This window comes from Xyrauchen texanus, chromosome 13 (genome assembly GCF_025860055.1).
Source record: "Xyrauchen texanus isolate HMW12.3.18 chromosome 13, RBS_HiC_50CHRs, whole genome shotgun sequence".
Lineage (NCBI taxonomy): Eukaryota > Metazoa > Chordata > Actinopteri > Cypriniformes > Catostomidae > Xyrauchen > Xyrauchen texanus.
The window spans coordinates 47,345,875-47,362,834 of NC_068288.1; the positions used below are offsets into that span (position 1 = coordinate 47,345,875).

Genomic DNA, 16,960 nt, shown 5'->3' on the forward strand with positions numbered 1-16,960 from the left:
AATGGAATAATGTTGTTTAAAGGGACAGTTCACCCACAAATGAAAAAAATTACAATAAAACCGGTTTATTCACACGCATAATGTCCCAGATGTCACAAATGAAGATTTCTAGAAGAATTTTTCAGCTCTGTAGGTCCATACAATGCAACTGAATGGTGACCAGAATTTGAAGCTCCAAAAAGCACATAAAGGCAGCATAAAAGTAATCCAAAAGACACCCATGGTGCATTCTGTTTTGGTGAGTTGCATTTGTGCACATTGCCTCCTGCTGGGCAAGGAAGAGAAAGGGGAAAAAAGGGAGGAATAAAGAATAAATCATATTTGCTACTCAGCCCAGTAGGTGGCGATGGACCAAATTAAACTGACTCGTGAATGCATTTAGGAGGGCTGTTTGAAAGTAGATTTGGAGTAAATGGGACTTAAATATGGATCTGTTTCTCACACACACATATCATAACACTTCGTGAAGACATGGATTAAACCACTGGATTACTTTTATGCTGCATTTATGTGCTTTTTGGAGCTTCAAAGTTCTGGTCACCATTCACTTACATTGTAAGAACCAACAGAGCTGAAATATTCTTCTAAAAATCTTCATTTGTGTTCTGCATTAGAAAGAAAGTCACACATCTGGTTTGACATGAGGGCGAGTACGTAAATGAGGAGCGAATTTTCATTTTTGGGTGAACTGTACCTTTAAAATATTTTTTGATATTTTTTGTGACACTTAAAGATTTAACAGTCGGTCTTGAATCAGTGGTTTTTATTTTTATCAAAAATAGGTTGTCAAAATTAATATATATTTTTTTATAGTTTAATTGCCTTTATTTAATTTTACCTGTTTCTGCATTAAAATGGACATCAAAGCTGGCATGCCATTCATTCGCCAGCTAACTAAAATCCTGATTTGTAAATTGGCTTTGCAATAACCCAAATGAATTTAAATGATCTAAACTGGGGAAGAAATAACGTAATGGATTCATCAGCGGTCCTAGGCTAAGTTTTTATGTGGCGCTGGAATAACAGTGATTATTGGGCGTGCATGAAGTGCCACTAACGTTCTTTTTAGGGGATTCTGGAAATCTGGCACTTCTCAGTCATCCAATTGATTCATTCATGTTTAACCTCTCGGTTCTCTCTAGGTTGAGTTTACTTACCCAGCACACGTGAGTGAAGGCAGCAGAGATCTGATCAATAGACTACTGAAGCACAACCCCATGCACAGACTGCCCATCCAGGGGGTCATGGTGCACCCGTGGGTCGTGGAGAACTCCATTAAGAAGCCAACCACTCACACAGCCGCCGATTAAAGACTGCGCTGGTTTAGCTGCTTTGAACTATGGGAACAAAGACTGATGGAGTAAACAACATTTGTATGTAACGTGTTGTGCTGTTTAAATATGTAATTGTTAATAAGACACACATTGTAAAGTTTTAACCATTACTTGAAACAATAAATGTTTTTGTTATTATAAGGGATTTCAATCGTGAGATTTTGATGTATATCACCAACTGATATTGTGCTTGGAATAAATTATGTTTTCTGGAAACTGTTGTCATGGTGTCGCTCTAATGCTTTCACACATGCAACCTTTTCCACACACTGACCTACAGTTTTACATGTAGAGGTCATGTGACACGACCTGTTGGGAAATACTGGTTAGTGCTAGATGAGAAGTTGTAACATTGCCTGAAATACAGGTGAAACTCGAAAAATTAGAATATGGTGCAAAAGTTCATTAATTTCAGTAATTCAACTTAAAAGGTGAAACTAATATATTATATAGACTCATTACAAGCAAAGTAAGATATTTCAAGCCTTTATTTGATATAATTTTGATGATTATGGCTTACAGCTTATGAAAACCCCAAATTCAGAATCTCAGAAAATTAGAATATTACATGAAATCAATAAAAAAAAAAAGGATTTTAAATACAGAAATGTCGGCCCTCTGAAAAGTATAATCATGCATATGTACTCAGTACTTGGTTTGGGCCCCTTTTGCATTAATTACTGCCTCAATGTGGCGTGGCATGGATGCTATCAGCCTGTGGCACTGCTGAGGTGTTATGGAAGACCAAGATGCTTCAATAGCGGCCTTCAGCTCTTCTGCATTGTTTGGTCTCATGTCTCTCATCTTTCTCTTATAATGCCCCATAGATTCTCTATGGGGTTCAGGTCAGGCGAGTTTGCTGGCCAATCAAGCACAGTAATACCATGGTCATTGAACCAGGTTTTGGTACTTTTAGCAGTGTGGGCAGGTGCCAAGTCCTGCTGGAAAATGAAGTCAGCATCTCCATAAAGCTTGTCTGCTGAAGGAAGCATGAAGTGCTCTAAAATGTCCCGGTAGACGGCTGCGTTGACTCTGGACTTAATAAAGCACAGTGGACCAACACCAGCCGATGACATGGCTCCCCAAACCAACACAGACTGTGGAAACTTCACACTGGACTTCAAGCATCTTGGATTGTGTGCCTCTCCATTCTTCCTCCAGACTCTGGGACCTTGGTTTCCAAATGAGATGCAAAATTTGCTCTCATCAGAAAAGAGGACTTTGGACCACTGAGCAACAGACCAGTTCTTTTTTTCTTTAGCCCAGGTAAGACGTTTGACATTTGAAGCCCATGTCCAGGACCCGCCTGTGTGTGGTGGCTCTTGATGCAGTAACTCCAGCCTCAGTCCACTCCTTGTGAAGCTCCCCACACATTTGAATGGCCTTTTCCTGACAATCCTCTCCAGGCTACGGTCATCCCTGCTGCTTGTGCACCTTTTTCTTCCACACTTTTCCCTTCCACTTAACTTTCTATTAATGTGCTTTGATATAGCACTTTGAGAACATCCAACTTCTTTTGCAATTACCTTTTGAGGCTTTCCCTCCTTGTGGAGGGTGTCAATGATGGTTTTCTGCACAACTGTCAGGTCAGCAGTCTTCCCCATGATTGTGAATTCAACTGAACCAGACTGAGAGACCATTTAAAGGCTCAGGAACCCTTTGCAGGTGTTTAGCTGATTAGAGTGTGACACTTTGAGCTACAATACTGAACCTTTTCACAATATTCTAATTTTCTGAGATTCTGAATTTGGGGTTTTCATAAGCTGTAAGCCATAATCATCAAAATTATATCAAATAAAGGCTTGAAATATCTTACTTTGCTTGTAATGAGTCTATATAATATATTAGTTTCACCTTTTAAGTTGAATTACTGAAATTAATGAACTTTTGCACGATATTCTAATTTTTCGAGTTTCACCTGTATTCCGTAACATTAACGAAGGGCGTTTGAGGTCAGGATGCACCGTTGGAAGTCTGCTTTGGGGCCCATTGATGATAATGGGTCTAGAAATGCACTAAAGTTAAGAAATTTCAATATTAACAACTTTACTGCTTAAATAATGCAGAAGTTCAAACCGATGAATTGATGTTTTAATAAAATTATAAGCTTTAAACCCTCCAAAAATGTTCTAGTCACAATCTCTTGCTATATCTCCTCTCGCCACTAGATGCCGCTGTAGTCAATCTCTTGCTATCCATTTTTAATTTAGTCGCGTTTGTCGGCCGCATACGTCATCGAAGCTGTCTAGTTTCTTTAGTTAAATTAAACGAGACAGCTTCGATGACGTATGCGGACGATAAATGCGACTTCCGGAGGACCCATCCTCTGGCAAAACTCTATTGTATTTTATCTACATATTATGTTTGTATATTTTGACAATTCACATGTGATTTGTATCCTTTTTTTTTTTTTTTTGGCACTAAAGATGACAGGAAAAAAAAGAAAAGAGGACGCATCCTTCCAAACAAGTCACCATCTATACCTCCTCTCGCCGCTAGATGCCGCTGTTTGTCGGCCGCATACGTCATTGAGGCGGTTTTTTTTTTTTTTTGGTCTTATTTTATCTATTAATGCATTTTATGTATATGCACTTACATTTATACAACTGTTAACCTTTTTTGCATTCCCAATGAAAACAAAATGTAACGAGGCATACGTCGCCTCGATGACGTATGCGGCCGACAAATCAGACCTCTGGAGGACGCATCCTTCCAAACGGGACACCGCCTATACCACCTCGCGCCGCTAGATGCCGCTGTAGTCACATGTTCTCAGACGTTCGTCGGTCATGAGAAAATGACTCCTCCAGTGGAACTCAAATTCCCACAATCCAACATTCCGCCAGTTCTGCGCACGCGCTGCTGCTGTCAGCTGTATGTTTTTAGATGGTCTTGAATTTATTCTTTAATCATTCTTCGGATTATGACGCGGTTACTGCTCATTAATGCGTGATTTCTGGAGATAATTTAATTTTGCAGGTACATAATTATTTACAGAGTATTGATGTTTTAATTATGTTAGAGAAATTTTAATCTTTTTAAATGTGTAATCTCTAAAACTTTTGTCCATTTTTGATTGTTCATGCAGTCACAGTGAGCATATGTGAATATCCTCCTCTATTATCCGCACTCAGAAACTCGTCCAGATGTTTGCCTGTCTGCAGAGGTTTCACCGAGAGCCAAAATCTGTCGAGCATCATCTGTCCGGATGTCTGTTGCTCCCCCTGATACACCGACGACAGGTTGCATGAAGCATAAGATGACATTTATTTGACAGGTTATTGTTTGATATTTATTTGACCTATCAGCCCAGGAGGTCTCTTTTAATCACGCTGCATTAAAGCTGCTTTTTCATTTCACATAGAACTAATACATGTGCGATACATTAAATATGTCTTTTATTTCTCACTTTGACAAATACACCAGTACTCGTAAAATAACATTACACATCTCTTCAATTCAACAACAAGCAATCAAACATAATCGAGACTATGTGCATGTAAATGAGGTGTGGAATAAAGCTCAGGTGACTCAGATTGATTTTATTGTTGTGTGTCTTTGTCTTTTATGTCACATCAAAATCAAATCAAAACAGTTGTACAATATAATTTCACGCGTTTCTTTATTCTTCAATATATTCATTTTCACAATATATGATAACGATTTTGTGATATACATTCCATCTTTTAAACCACAATAACACAACACACACGGTTTATAACATGTCCACAGCACCCGTTGGATTGCACACAATGACAAATGTCTTATGCAAGTCTCTTTATTTCGAGTATTGAGTCAGACAGCTTGATTTCGATCCAAACACGTTGTAAATAAATTTCACTTTAGGGGAAAATGAAGATTATTATTATTATTATTATTGATATATATAGATATATAGATATATTAATTCCCAATAAACACGCAATGCTCGAAATTCAACTTTAGTGATTTTGAGTTCGTGGTTTAATTTCTTTCTGCTGGAAATTCTGATTCATATATTAATATTTTTCTTCATCATCTTCATCGCTGATGATATTGGACGGAGTCTCTGTGTGTGTATCCGGTAAATCCGTATGTGTGAATTAAACCCTCTCGATTTCTATTCATCGGAATATTTCTAATACTGCACGGACATCATATGTTCAAACTGCATAGTTAAAGTATTTCTATTCACCGTCCAGATACAGTTTCTATATCGCCCTCTCCGAGTCATTTTGGTTAAAGTAATGCGAAATATAAGAAATAAGACTTGTATGTGTCCTCCAATAGAATTTCGGAATATACTTCAGTTTGTTCTACTCATATTTTATTGCCGTGATGTAAATAATGATCTGCTGTTGTTTTACTGTGTATTGCAAATCACGCGTTATTTTATTCTTGAACGTAAAATGAATTATTTCTTCCTGCAGTTCTATTCTCATTCGATACATCCTCTTGTAAATCAACTTTTAACTCACTTAAAAACAGATGTTTAGTTCTATTTCTAATATCACGTGTTGTTGTCCAAATCATCCCTCCTAGCGTTTGTTGCATTGCAGAATAATTCGTTTATTGTTCTATGGTGAATTCTATTTTGCAGACACGTTTTGTTAAAGTCGAATGGGGGGGGGGTGAAAACTTATCGGTTTGGTTATCAATAATAGGTGGGATGTGTTGTAACACGTATCACCAATCGATCATTTCCCCAACTAATCCTGGATGTTGTATTTGTATGCCTCGATGAGCCCCTCAACGGAATGAATGAAGCCAGAAATACTGCATATACCCCCGATCACAAATATCGCCACATCGAAGAACACCTGGTGCCATAAGAGCTTCCTCCAGAGCAGCTTGAGATGAAAGAGACTGGGCAGAAGAAAGCACAGACCGGCGCCCGTCAAGCTGCCCGTTAACCCCATGAGAAGCGCGAAGTGCGGCACGTAAATGGCCATGAGCATCGTGAACACAACCAGGGCGCACCGGAGAGACAGACCCCACGATTTGAGGCGCCCGTCGCCCCCGTAGCAGTCCGGGAATATCGCGCGCCCTCCGTCCTGGAAGAAACACTTTTCCAGCACCTCGACCGCGGCGAAGAACGGCAGCGGGTACGACAGCAGCGCTTTGGACACCAAGAAGAGGTTGACGACGGCCCGGATGCCTGGCGGCAGGTTGTCCGTGATGACTTCCTTGGTCGCGTCCGCCCACGTCAGGTAAGCCACCAGGGCGAACAGGCCTTTGAGGATGCAGGCAGCGATGTGAGTCCAGTCCATCATGCAGTGGAACTCGCTGGGTTTCTGCATGTTACCCTCCAGCGAGGGCAGGAAGATCTGCGAGGTGTAGCTGAACACGATGATGCCGATGGAGATGGGGAACTTCTTGACGTCGATGTAAAACTTCACCTTGTCCCACGCCCAGTCTCGTGCCCGGGACAGACAGTAGGCGATCACGAGGATGTTGATGACAAAGTGCGCGAGGGTGCAGAGCAAGCTGAACTTGGACACGGCTTTGAGGTTCTTGAGGAAGGCGCAAGGCAGGAGAGCGACGGTGGCGATGATGGCCCATGACCTCTGCGACACCGGGAAATTCGGAAAGCTGTTGTACATCAGGTTCCCGCTGACTACGACGTACAAAATGCAGGTCATCACGAGCTCAATGATTTGGGCAACATTGACGATGTGGCCTCCCAGCGCGGGAAAGCGCGGCGCGCAGCAGGCGTTGGCAATATCCACATACGAGTCTCTCACTCGTACCAGCTGCCCGTCTTCGTTCTCTTCGTAGAGGCAGGAGATGAGGATTTTCCCCGTGTAGCAGCACACGACCGCAGCAAATATAATGAGGAACAGTCCGAGATATCCGCCGTGGAGAATGGCGTACGGTAACCCGAGAACGAACATCCCCTGGGAAGAGAACACAGGAACGACATTACACAATAATAGAATCCCACTTCTGTTCTATTCTATTCTCTGTTCTGTAAAATTACTCCTCAATACCCAATTCTATTCTATTCTATTTTATTCTATTCTGTTCTGTTGTCTCTTGAATTCACTATGTAATACTAACCTATTCTATTTTATTCTTATTCTATTCTGTTCTGTTATATGTCTATTGAATACACTATGTAATAATACCCCATTATATTCTATTTTATTCTATTCTGTTCTGTTATATGTCTCCTTAATACATTATGTAATAATACCCAATTCTATTCTATTCTATTTTATTCTATTCTGTTCTGTTATATGTCTCCTCAATACACTGTGTAATAATACCCCATTATATTCTATTTTATTCTATTCTGTTCTGTTATATGTCTCGTTAATACATTATGTAATAATACCCAATTCTATTCTATTCTATTTTATTCTATTCTCTTCTGTTATATGTCTCCTCAATACACTATGTAATAATACCCAATTCTATTCTATTCTATTTTATTCTATTCTATTCTATTCTGTTCTGGTATATGTCTCCTCAATACACTATGTAGTAATACCCCATTATATTCTATTTTATTCTATTCTATTCTATTCTGTTCTGTTATATGTCTCCTCAATACACTATGTAATAATACCCCATTATATTCTATTTTATTCTATTCTGTTCTGTTATATGTCTCGTTAATACATTATGTAATAATACCCAATTCTATTCTATTCTATTTTATTCTATTCTCTTCTGTTATATGTCTCCTCAATACACTATGTAATAATACCCAATTCTATTCTATTCTATTCTATTTTATTCTATTCTATTCTATTCTGTTCTGGTATATGTCTCCTCAATACACTATGTAGTAATACCCCATTATATTCTATTTTATTCTATTCTATTCTATTCTGTTCTGTTATATGTCTCCTCAATACACTATGTAATAATACCCCATTATATTCTATTCTATTTTATTCTATTCTGTTCTGTTATATGTCTCCTTAATACATTATGTAATAATACCCCATTCTATTCTATTCTATTCTATTCTGTTCTGTTATATGTCTCCTCAATACACTATGTAATAATAACCCATTCTATTCTATTCTATTCTATTCTATTCTATTCTATTCTGTTCTGTTATATGTCTCCTCAATACACTATGTAATAATAACCCATTCTATTCTATTTTATTCTATTCTGTTCTGTTATATGTCTCCTCAATACACTATGTAGTAATACCCCATTATATTCTATTTTATTCTATTCTATTCTGTTATATGTCTCCTCAATACACTATGTAGTAATACCCCATTCTATTCTATTCTATTCTATTTTATTCTATTGTGTTCTGGTATATGTCTCCTCAATACACTATGTAGTAATACCCCATTCTATTATATTCTATTCTATTCTATTCTGTTATATGTCTCCTCAATACACTATGTAATAATACCCCATTTTATTCTATTCTATTCTATTTTATTCTGTTCTGGTATATGTCTCCTCAATACACTATGTAGTAATACCCCATTCTATTCTATTCTATTCTGTTCTGTTATATGTCTCCTCAATACACTATGTAATAATAACCCATTCTATTCTGTTCTATTCTATTCTATTCTATTCTGTTCTGTTATATGTCTCCTCAATACACTATGTAGTAATACCCCATTATATTCTATTCTATTTTATTCTATTCTGTTCTATGTCACCTCAATACACTATGTAGTAATACCCCATTCTATTCTATTCTATTCTATTCTATTCTATTCTGTTATATGTCTCCTCAATACACTATGTAGTAATACCCCATTATATTCTATTCTATTCTATTCTATTCTGTTCTGTTATATGTCTCCTCAATACACTATGTAGTAATACCCCATTATATTCTATTCTATTTTATTATATTCTGTTCTGTTATATGTCTCCTTAATACATTATGTAATAATAACCCATTCTATTCTATTTTATTCTATTCTGTTCTGTTATATGTCTCCTCAATACACTATGTAGTAATACCCCATTCTATTCTATTCTATTCTATTCTATTCTGTTCTGTTATATGTCTCCTCAATACACTATGTAATAATAACCCATTCTATTCTGTTCTATTCTATTCTATTATATTCTGTTCTGTTATATGTCTCCTCAATACACTATGTAGTAATACCCCATTATATTCTATTCTATTTTATTCTATTCTGTTCTGTTATATGTCACCTCAATACACTATGTAGTAATACACCATTCTATTCTATTCTATTCTATTCTGTTCTGTTATATGTCTCCTCAATACACTATGTAGTAATACCCCATTATATTCTATTCTATTCTATTCTATTCTGTTCTGTTATATGTCTCCTCAATACACTATGTAGTAATACCCCATTCTATTCTATTCTATTTTATTCTATTCTGTTCTATGTCACCTCAATACACTATGTAGTAATACCCCATTCTATTCTATTCTATTCTATTCTATTCTGTTATATGTCTCCTCAATACACTATGTAGTAATACCCCATTATATTCTATTCTATTCTATTCTATTCTGTTCTGTTATATGTCTCCTCAATACACTATGTAGTAATACCCCATTATATTCTATTCTATTTTATTATATTCTGTTCTGTTATATGTCTCCTTAATACACTATGTAATAATAACCCATTCTATTCTATTTTATTCTATTCTGTTCTGTTATATGTCTCCTTAATACACTATGTAATAATAACCCATTCTATTCTATTTTATTCTATTCTGTTCTGTTATATGTCTCCTCAATACACTATGTAGTAATACCCCATTCTATTCTATTTTATTCTATTCTGTTCTGGTATATGTCTCCTCAATACACTATGTAGTAATACCCCATTCTATTCTATTCTATTCTATTCTGTTCTGTTATATGTCTCCTCAATACACTATGTAGTAATACCCCATTATATTCTATTTTATTCTATTCTGTTCTGGTATATGTCTCCTCAATACACTATGTAGTAATACCCCATTCTATTCTATTCTATTCTATTCTGTTCTGTTCTGTTATATGTCTCCTGAATACACTATGTAGTAATACCCCATTCTATTCTATTTTATTCTATTCTGTTCTGTTCTGTTATATGTCTCCTGAATACACTATGTAGTAATACCCCATTCTATTCTATTTTATTCTATTCTGTTCTGTTCTGTTATATGTCTCCTGAATACACTATGTAGTAATACCCCATTCTATTCTATTTTATTCTATTCTGTTCTGTTATATGTCTCCTCAATACACTATGTAGTAATACCCCATTCTATTCTATTTTATTCTATTCTGTTCTGTTATATGTCTCCTCAATACACTATGTAGTAATACCCCATTCTATTCTATTCTATTCTATTCTGTTCTGTTATATGTCTCCTCAATACACTATGTAGTAATACCCCATTATATTCTATTTTATTCTATTCTATTCTATTCTGTTCTGGTATATGTCTCCTCAATACACTATGTAATAATAGCCCATTATATTCAATTCTATTCTGTCCTGTTCTGTTATTTGGCTCCTGAATACACTATGTAACAATACCCCATTATATTCTATTTTATTCTATTCTCTCCTGTTCTGTTATTTGGCTCCGAAATAAACTATGTAATAATACCCCATTCTATTCAATTATATTCTATTCTTTTCTATTCTGTTATATGTCTACTGAATACACTATGTAATCATACCCTATTCTAATTTATTCTATTCTATTTTATTCTTTTCTGTTCTGTTATATGTCTCCTGAATACACTATGTAATAATACCCCATTCTATTCTATTTTATTCTATTCTATTCTTTTCTATTCTGTTATTTGTCTCCTGAATACACTATGTAATAATAACCTATTCTATTCTATTTTATTCTATTCTATTTTATTCTATTCTGTTCTGTTATATGTCTCCTCAATACATTATGTAATAATAACCTATTCAATTCTATTTTATTCTATTCTATTCTGTTCTGTTATATGTCTCCTCAATACACTATGTAATAATAACCTATTCAATTCTATTTTATTCTATTCTATTCTGTTCTGTTATATGTCTCCTTAATACACTATGTAATAATACCCCATTATATTCTATTTTATTCTATTCTTTTCTGTTATATGTCTCCGGAATACACTATGTTATAATACCCTATTCTAATCTATTTTATTCTATTCTTTTCTATTCTGTTATATGTCTCCTGAATACACTATGTAATAATACCCCATTCTATTCTATTTAATTCTATTCTATTATTTTCTGTTCTGTTATATGACTCCTGATTACACTATGTAATAATACCCCATTATATTCTATTTTATTCTATTCTATTATTTTCTGTTCTATGTCTCCGGAATACACTATGTAATAATACCCTATTCTATTCTATTTGATTCTATTCTGTCCTGTTCTGTTATTTGACTCCTTAATACACTATGTAATAATACCCCATTATATTCTATTTTATTCTATTCTTTTCTGTTATATGTCTCCGGAATACACTATGTTATAATACCCTATTCTAATCTATTTTATTCTATTCTTTTCTATTCTGTTATATGTCTCCTGAATACACTATGTAATAATACCCCATTCTATTCTATTTAATTCTATTCTATTATTTTCTGTTCTGTTATATGACTCCTGATTACACTATGTAATAATACCCCATTATATTCTATTTTATTCTATTCTATTATTTTCTGTTCTATGTCTCCGGAATACACTATGTAATAATACCCTATTCTATTCTATTTGATTCTATTCTGTCCTGTTCTGTTATTTGACTCCTGATTACACTATGTAATAATACCCCATTCTATTCTATTTTATTCTATTCTGTTCTGTTCTGTTCTATGTCTCCGGAATACACTATGTAATAATACCCCATTATATTCTATTTTCAGCACAATTAGCTTTATGGTCTGTAAAAATCATACCCATATTGGCCTATATTGGTGTCACATGCCACACTAAAATGTGCACATTTCTTTGTTCATTTATTTGATTAATCTCAGTGTTTAAAGTTGAACTGAAAGTGCCGTTTATTTTTTAGGGAATGCGCCATTCAGCGTCTAATTTCACTGCAGGGGCTTGTGATGGAGCATTAGGAATGCAGTTTATTTCTGTTAGGACATTCCATTTGCTGTGAGCAAAGTCACGCTCACCTCATTGTGTCGTCATCAGGATGTATCAAATAGGCAGGGAGTCACGTCACGGGTGTCATTTTGATGTTAAGAGGTTTAGCTGCGCGTGATTCAATGTGTGTGGATTTTATTGCTAAAACACATGTTTTGGCCATTGTCAAGAATATATATATTTTTAATTGTTCGTTTTTAAAGCACGGTTCGTGCTGAATAAAATTATTTTGACTAAGAAATTTAGAAGAGGCATTTTCATGACATAGGATAAGGGGACATTATGCTCTCCAAATTACGCATGTCGAAAATAAGACGGAAAAACTCACAAATCTTCAATTGTGAACACAACGATGAGACCAATATATAAATATAATAATTAATGCTGTCTTTAATCGCTTAACTCGTTGCTAAACACGCTTTATGAAGCGGTAAATGTCCATCCAAGTCCCTTTAGGTCATTAGCTAAAAAAAAAAAAAAAAACAATCACGCCATTGAAATGCGATTTTTGACCTACACACCATAAAACTATTTTAAGCATTAATTATTATCAAAAATCTGTGGAATGTATTAAGGCAATTTATGTGCACAATTTGACATTTATCCATACTCCACTACGCGCAATGACTAATGATGCGCTCTTACCTGGATCGCGTTGGTCACGTTCCATCCTGCCTCCCAAGCAGTAATTTTTGGCTTGTCCAGATTGGCAATTTCGGAGCAAAGATTTCCGTCTTTGGACGCTGAGGGCGGTGGACCCGTTCCATCCCTCTGGTAATGGCTGTCCCCTTCGAAAGTGCCCTCTCCACCCATGTCCCCACCGCCCTCTCCCCCAATTTCATCGTTTTTAAGGATGTCCATCTGAAGCCCCTGCCGGTGGTCATAGTCCAGATCATCACAGGCGGCGAAGCCCAAACCCTCCTCGTCCGTGGCGGCCTGGAAGCCCAATTTGGCGAACATCCCACTCACCTTCGCCTGCGACTTATTGGTGACGGTGGTGGCCGCATTAGACAGCTTGTTTGAGATCTTGCTTCTAATTAACGTGGCCATGATTGCTTTCCTCAATTAGATCAATGTTCAAACACCTCTGCAGATGTATTTTAGATTGAACGAATTTAGTGTGCGACCAGAGTTCTTTTTCTGCGCATCAACGGAGCGAGAAGAGGACGGACTCTCGTGGTGACGCGTATTCGTTATCTCCAGTTCTGACTGAAATCACGCCTGGTGTTTTGGCGAATTTCGTGGATCATGTCACTTTCAGACGTAGATGATACCTGGCGCCTGCATCCTGTTCGTCCACTCCTCTCTTTTGTTTCGGCTCCAAACACCGAGGCGCGCTTCCCAGGTGCGGGGACAGGTTTAATGTGCTGTGCGTAAAAGGAGAATGTGCGTAATTTTGAGCGGGCTTTCCGTTATCAGTATCCGTGGCACAGCTTCGACTGTGTTTCAGTGGCCGTCGCTGATGCCAATGCGGTACACGGGAGCTCGGGGGTGTTGAGAGAGAGGCACGTGTCACCGTCAGCCTGCCAATGCCAAGACTCGCGCGCACAAAGCGCGTCTCCGGCCCCAATGCGCGCCGCTACTCCGCACCGGGGAAAAAAAACCACGGGGTAAAGATTTGCTGCATTTCTGAGGGAGGGGCTTGCAGTACCCCATCCTCCTCTCCACTTTCATTCTGCCCAAATATACTTGTTACAACACCCAATGGCATCCGGGGTCTCTAGTGTTGCATAACTTCACGTATATATAAACCATCTCCACGCATCGGGCTAGGACTCACATGGACACTAAAAGTTGTCTTGAAATATTCTTGTTGTCTTTTCCTTTCGCATCTTTCACCCTCCAGTTTTTATTGCTTCAGATGAAGGTTTAAAAGACTCTTTTTTTGTTCTTCAACAAGAGGAAATAAGATTCCCGACGACGCGTTGAGCTGGTTTTTGGAATACGCATTTAATCGGATTTAAAGCCTTCTTTTATTCGTCACGGAACTAGAAATGAAACACGTCGCAGATATGAATTCGTTTTAATAGATCAGGTGCAAAGTGGTGTTTTGTGAGTTTGTCACCCAAAAAGTCAGAAAAGGCGAATTGGATGTTTTATGGATCGTTTTGTCACGGGGCACAAATATCGCGCATTGGCTGTTTTTGGGTTTATCATCTGAATTTCGTTGTCGGACACATTCAAGTAAATGAAGATATCCCGGCTTATATAAATGCGGCATTTCTCCGGCCTGTAAGAGATTTTGCATCGAATTGACTCACAATATTATACAGAAAATCATCAGTTTATTCACAATAGATAAGCTCTTGCGATATTGACCTCTCGTTTAGTCTTATACTCCGTTAAATCCACTATCAGCTTTTCTCCAAAGAATTTAAGAGCCTTATTTGGTTTTATTAATTGTAATACATGTTGTCATTATTACAGAAATATTGTAATAATTGTGCAACTCTAATCAGCATAAACCTAAACGAATATTCAAAAAATGCAATTATCTAATAAACCCTTGAAACAAATCACTGCAAAATAATAATAATCCTTTTAAGCGAATGATTATTATCAGGCTGATATTACAGGTGAGGGTAGTGTAATGACAAGATTCGGTTTTAAAGGGTAAGATTGGTGAATTGTTTGAGCGGAAATCAACAGCGCGTTTATTTCAGCACCGGACAGCGACCGCGCGCGACCTCAAACTTCTCCATCGCAGGCGCATATTCAGACTATTAAACGTGAATCTACATAAAGCTGTTTATCAGATAAAATGAAATGAATATATTCTATTAATGAGATTTGATTTTGTTATGCTGTGTTTCACGGGTAGAGTTCTTTCGATCAGGAGCTTGCATTGAACTTCACCGAAATGCATTTCCTCATTTCATATTCATGTATTCATAAATGACGCGTTATATTGGTGTGTGTGTCTATATGTAACTCTGTTCTGTGTTGTCCTGCTGTACGCGTCATATCTAATCGTGTCTATCTGTGATTGTCTTCTCCCGGGAGATTGTCTTTTATTCTCCCTCAGGCGGTGCGCGGCCTCGTGGCCTCCTTTCCCCGGCGGGAGCGGAACGGGTTAATCGCGGTGGCGTTATCTGCCGCGTCCAGACCTCCTCTGATATCAGCGCGCGTCACTGCGATTAACAACGCTACAACACGAGAAGAACAGCGCACCGGATTTATTATGGCACCTTTCAAGACATCTCATATCACGTTGTGCACGGAAACCGCAAGGCAACATATAAGATAAATACATAAATAAATATAAACGCGGGGAACTTTTTTGCATATTTAAAAGTTGTTGGCAAATGATTATAATGAGTGGTTTTGGCGGTAGACTACATTATAATAATGTGTTACTGACTTGCCTTGGCCAGTTATTTAAATGTGCAAACTATTTAATTGTTCTTATATTAATGACGATATTTCTCCTATTTAGGTGATACAAACAGTGTATTATAATTGAAAATCTACACTCATGTTCACCCCACACTCATGCACGTGCACACCTCCTCATGCAAGTGCACACCTCCACTTGCTGAGCATTTTGAAGAAATCTAAATGATTTCATAATTCGATTAATTATGTTTTGTGGTGGTGGCGTAGTGGTCTAAAGCACATAACTGGTACTCAGAAGGTTGCTGGTTTGATTCCCACAGTCACCACCATTGTGTCCTTGAGTAAGACACTTAACTCCAGGTTGCTCCGGGGGGATTGTCCCTGTAATAATTGCATAAATGCATAAATGTAAATGTAAATGTATATATATATATATATATATATATATATATATATATATATATATATATATATATATGTTCTACAGACATCATTGGTATGTTGTTACACTATTCAATGAACTGTCAGAGTTCTCCTCACCATATTTCCCCTCACTCGCATGATATTATACGAATTAGCCACATTTAGAAAAGTCGTACGTATCCTGCCGATTTCGCCGTGAGAGTGTGTTGATCATCTGATTATCATACTTTATTAAGTACGACGATAATATTTAGCCTTAGTGAATGTTATGAGTGAGGACATGTGAGTGTGTGTGTGCTCAGTTCACCGATGTCACCTCCATTTCTCTCCTTCAGTTTATTACCCTTCAGAAAATCATAGAGGGCAATAAGAGGTCAGAGAGCTTCTCCCAGGAGCCCCTTCAACACATAACACTAAACCTCTCTCCAGGGACACTGACTCAGGATCAGTCTCTCTCCAGTCAGGTCACTCTGCTCATCTCTGATTCAATGTTATCTTGCTGCACAAGGTGATCTCATGTTATTGTTCAAGAAATAGCAGCGCCATGAATCTGGCTTTTGTGTGTGCTGGATTTGCCCTTTTGTCTTCTCATGGTGGAAAATTATCAGTTGGACATCTAGGCCAGTCTCTCTCCCTCTCTTTCACACACACACACACACACACACTCTCTCTCTCTCTCTCCCTCTCTCTCTCACACACACACACACACACACACTCTCTCTCTCTCTCTCTCTCACACACACACACACACACACTCTCTCTCTCTCTCTCTCTCACACACACACACACACA

The 16,960-nt window shown here is 37.3% G+C and overlaps 2 protein-coding genes across 2 annotated transcripts in view; one reads left to right on the forward strand and one right to left on the reverse strand.

Moving 5' to 3' along the window:
• The window catches only part of LOC127653547 (aurora kinase B-like), an 18,959-nt gene extending 17,415 nt beyond the window's left edge, over nt 1-1,544 (forward strand). Inside the window, exon 9 of the mRNA XM_052140247.1 lies at nt 1,143-1,544. Coding sequence (XP_051996207.1) covers nt 1,143-1,310 — 168 coding nt within the window. The 3' untranslated portion in view covers nt 1,311-1,544. The remainder of the gene's footprint in view (nt 1-1,142) is intronic.
• Nucleotides 1,545-4,718: 3,174 nt separating this feature from the next.
• Nucleotides 4,719-13,940, reverse strand: LOC127653544 (vesicular inhibitory amino acid transporter). The gene is made up of 2 exons (XM_052140245.1): nt 13,055-13,940; nt 4,719-7,210 (listed from the first exon to the last, which is right to left on the reverse strand). The coding sequence occupies exons 1-2, from the start codon at nt 13,457-13,459 to the stop codon at nt 6,023-6,025; spliced, it is 1,593 nt and encodes a 530-aa protein (XP_051996205.1). The 5' UTR covers nt 13,460-13,940; the 3' UTR covers nt 4,719-6,022.
• Between the last annotated feature and the right edge of the window lie 3,020 nt (nt 13,941-16,960).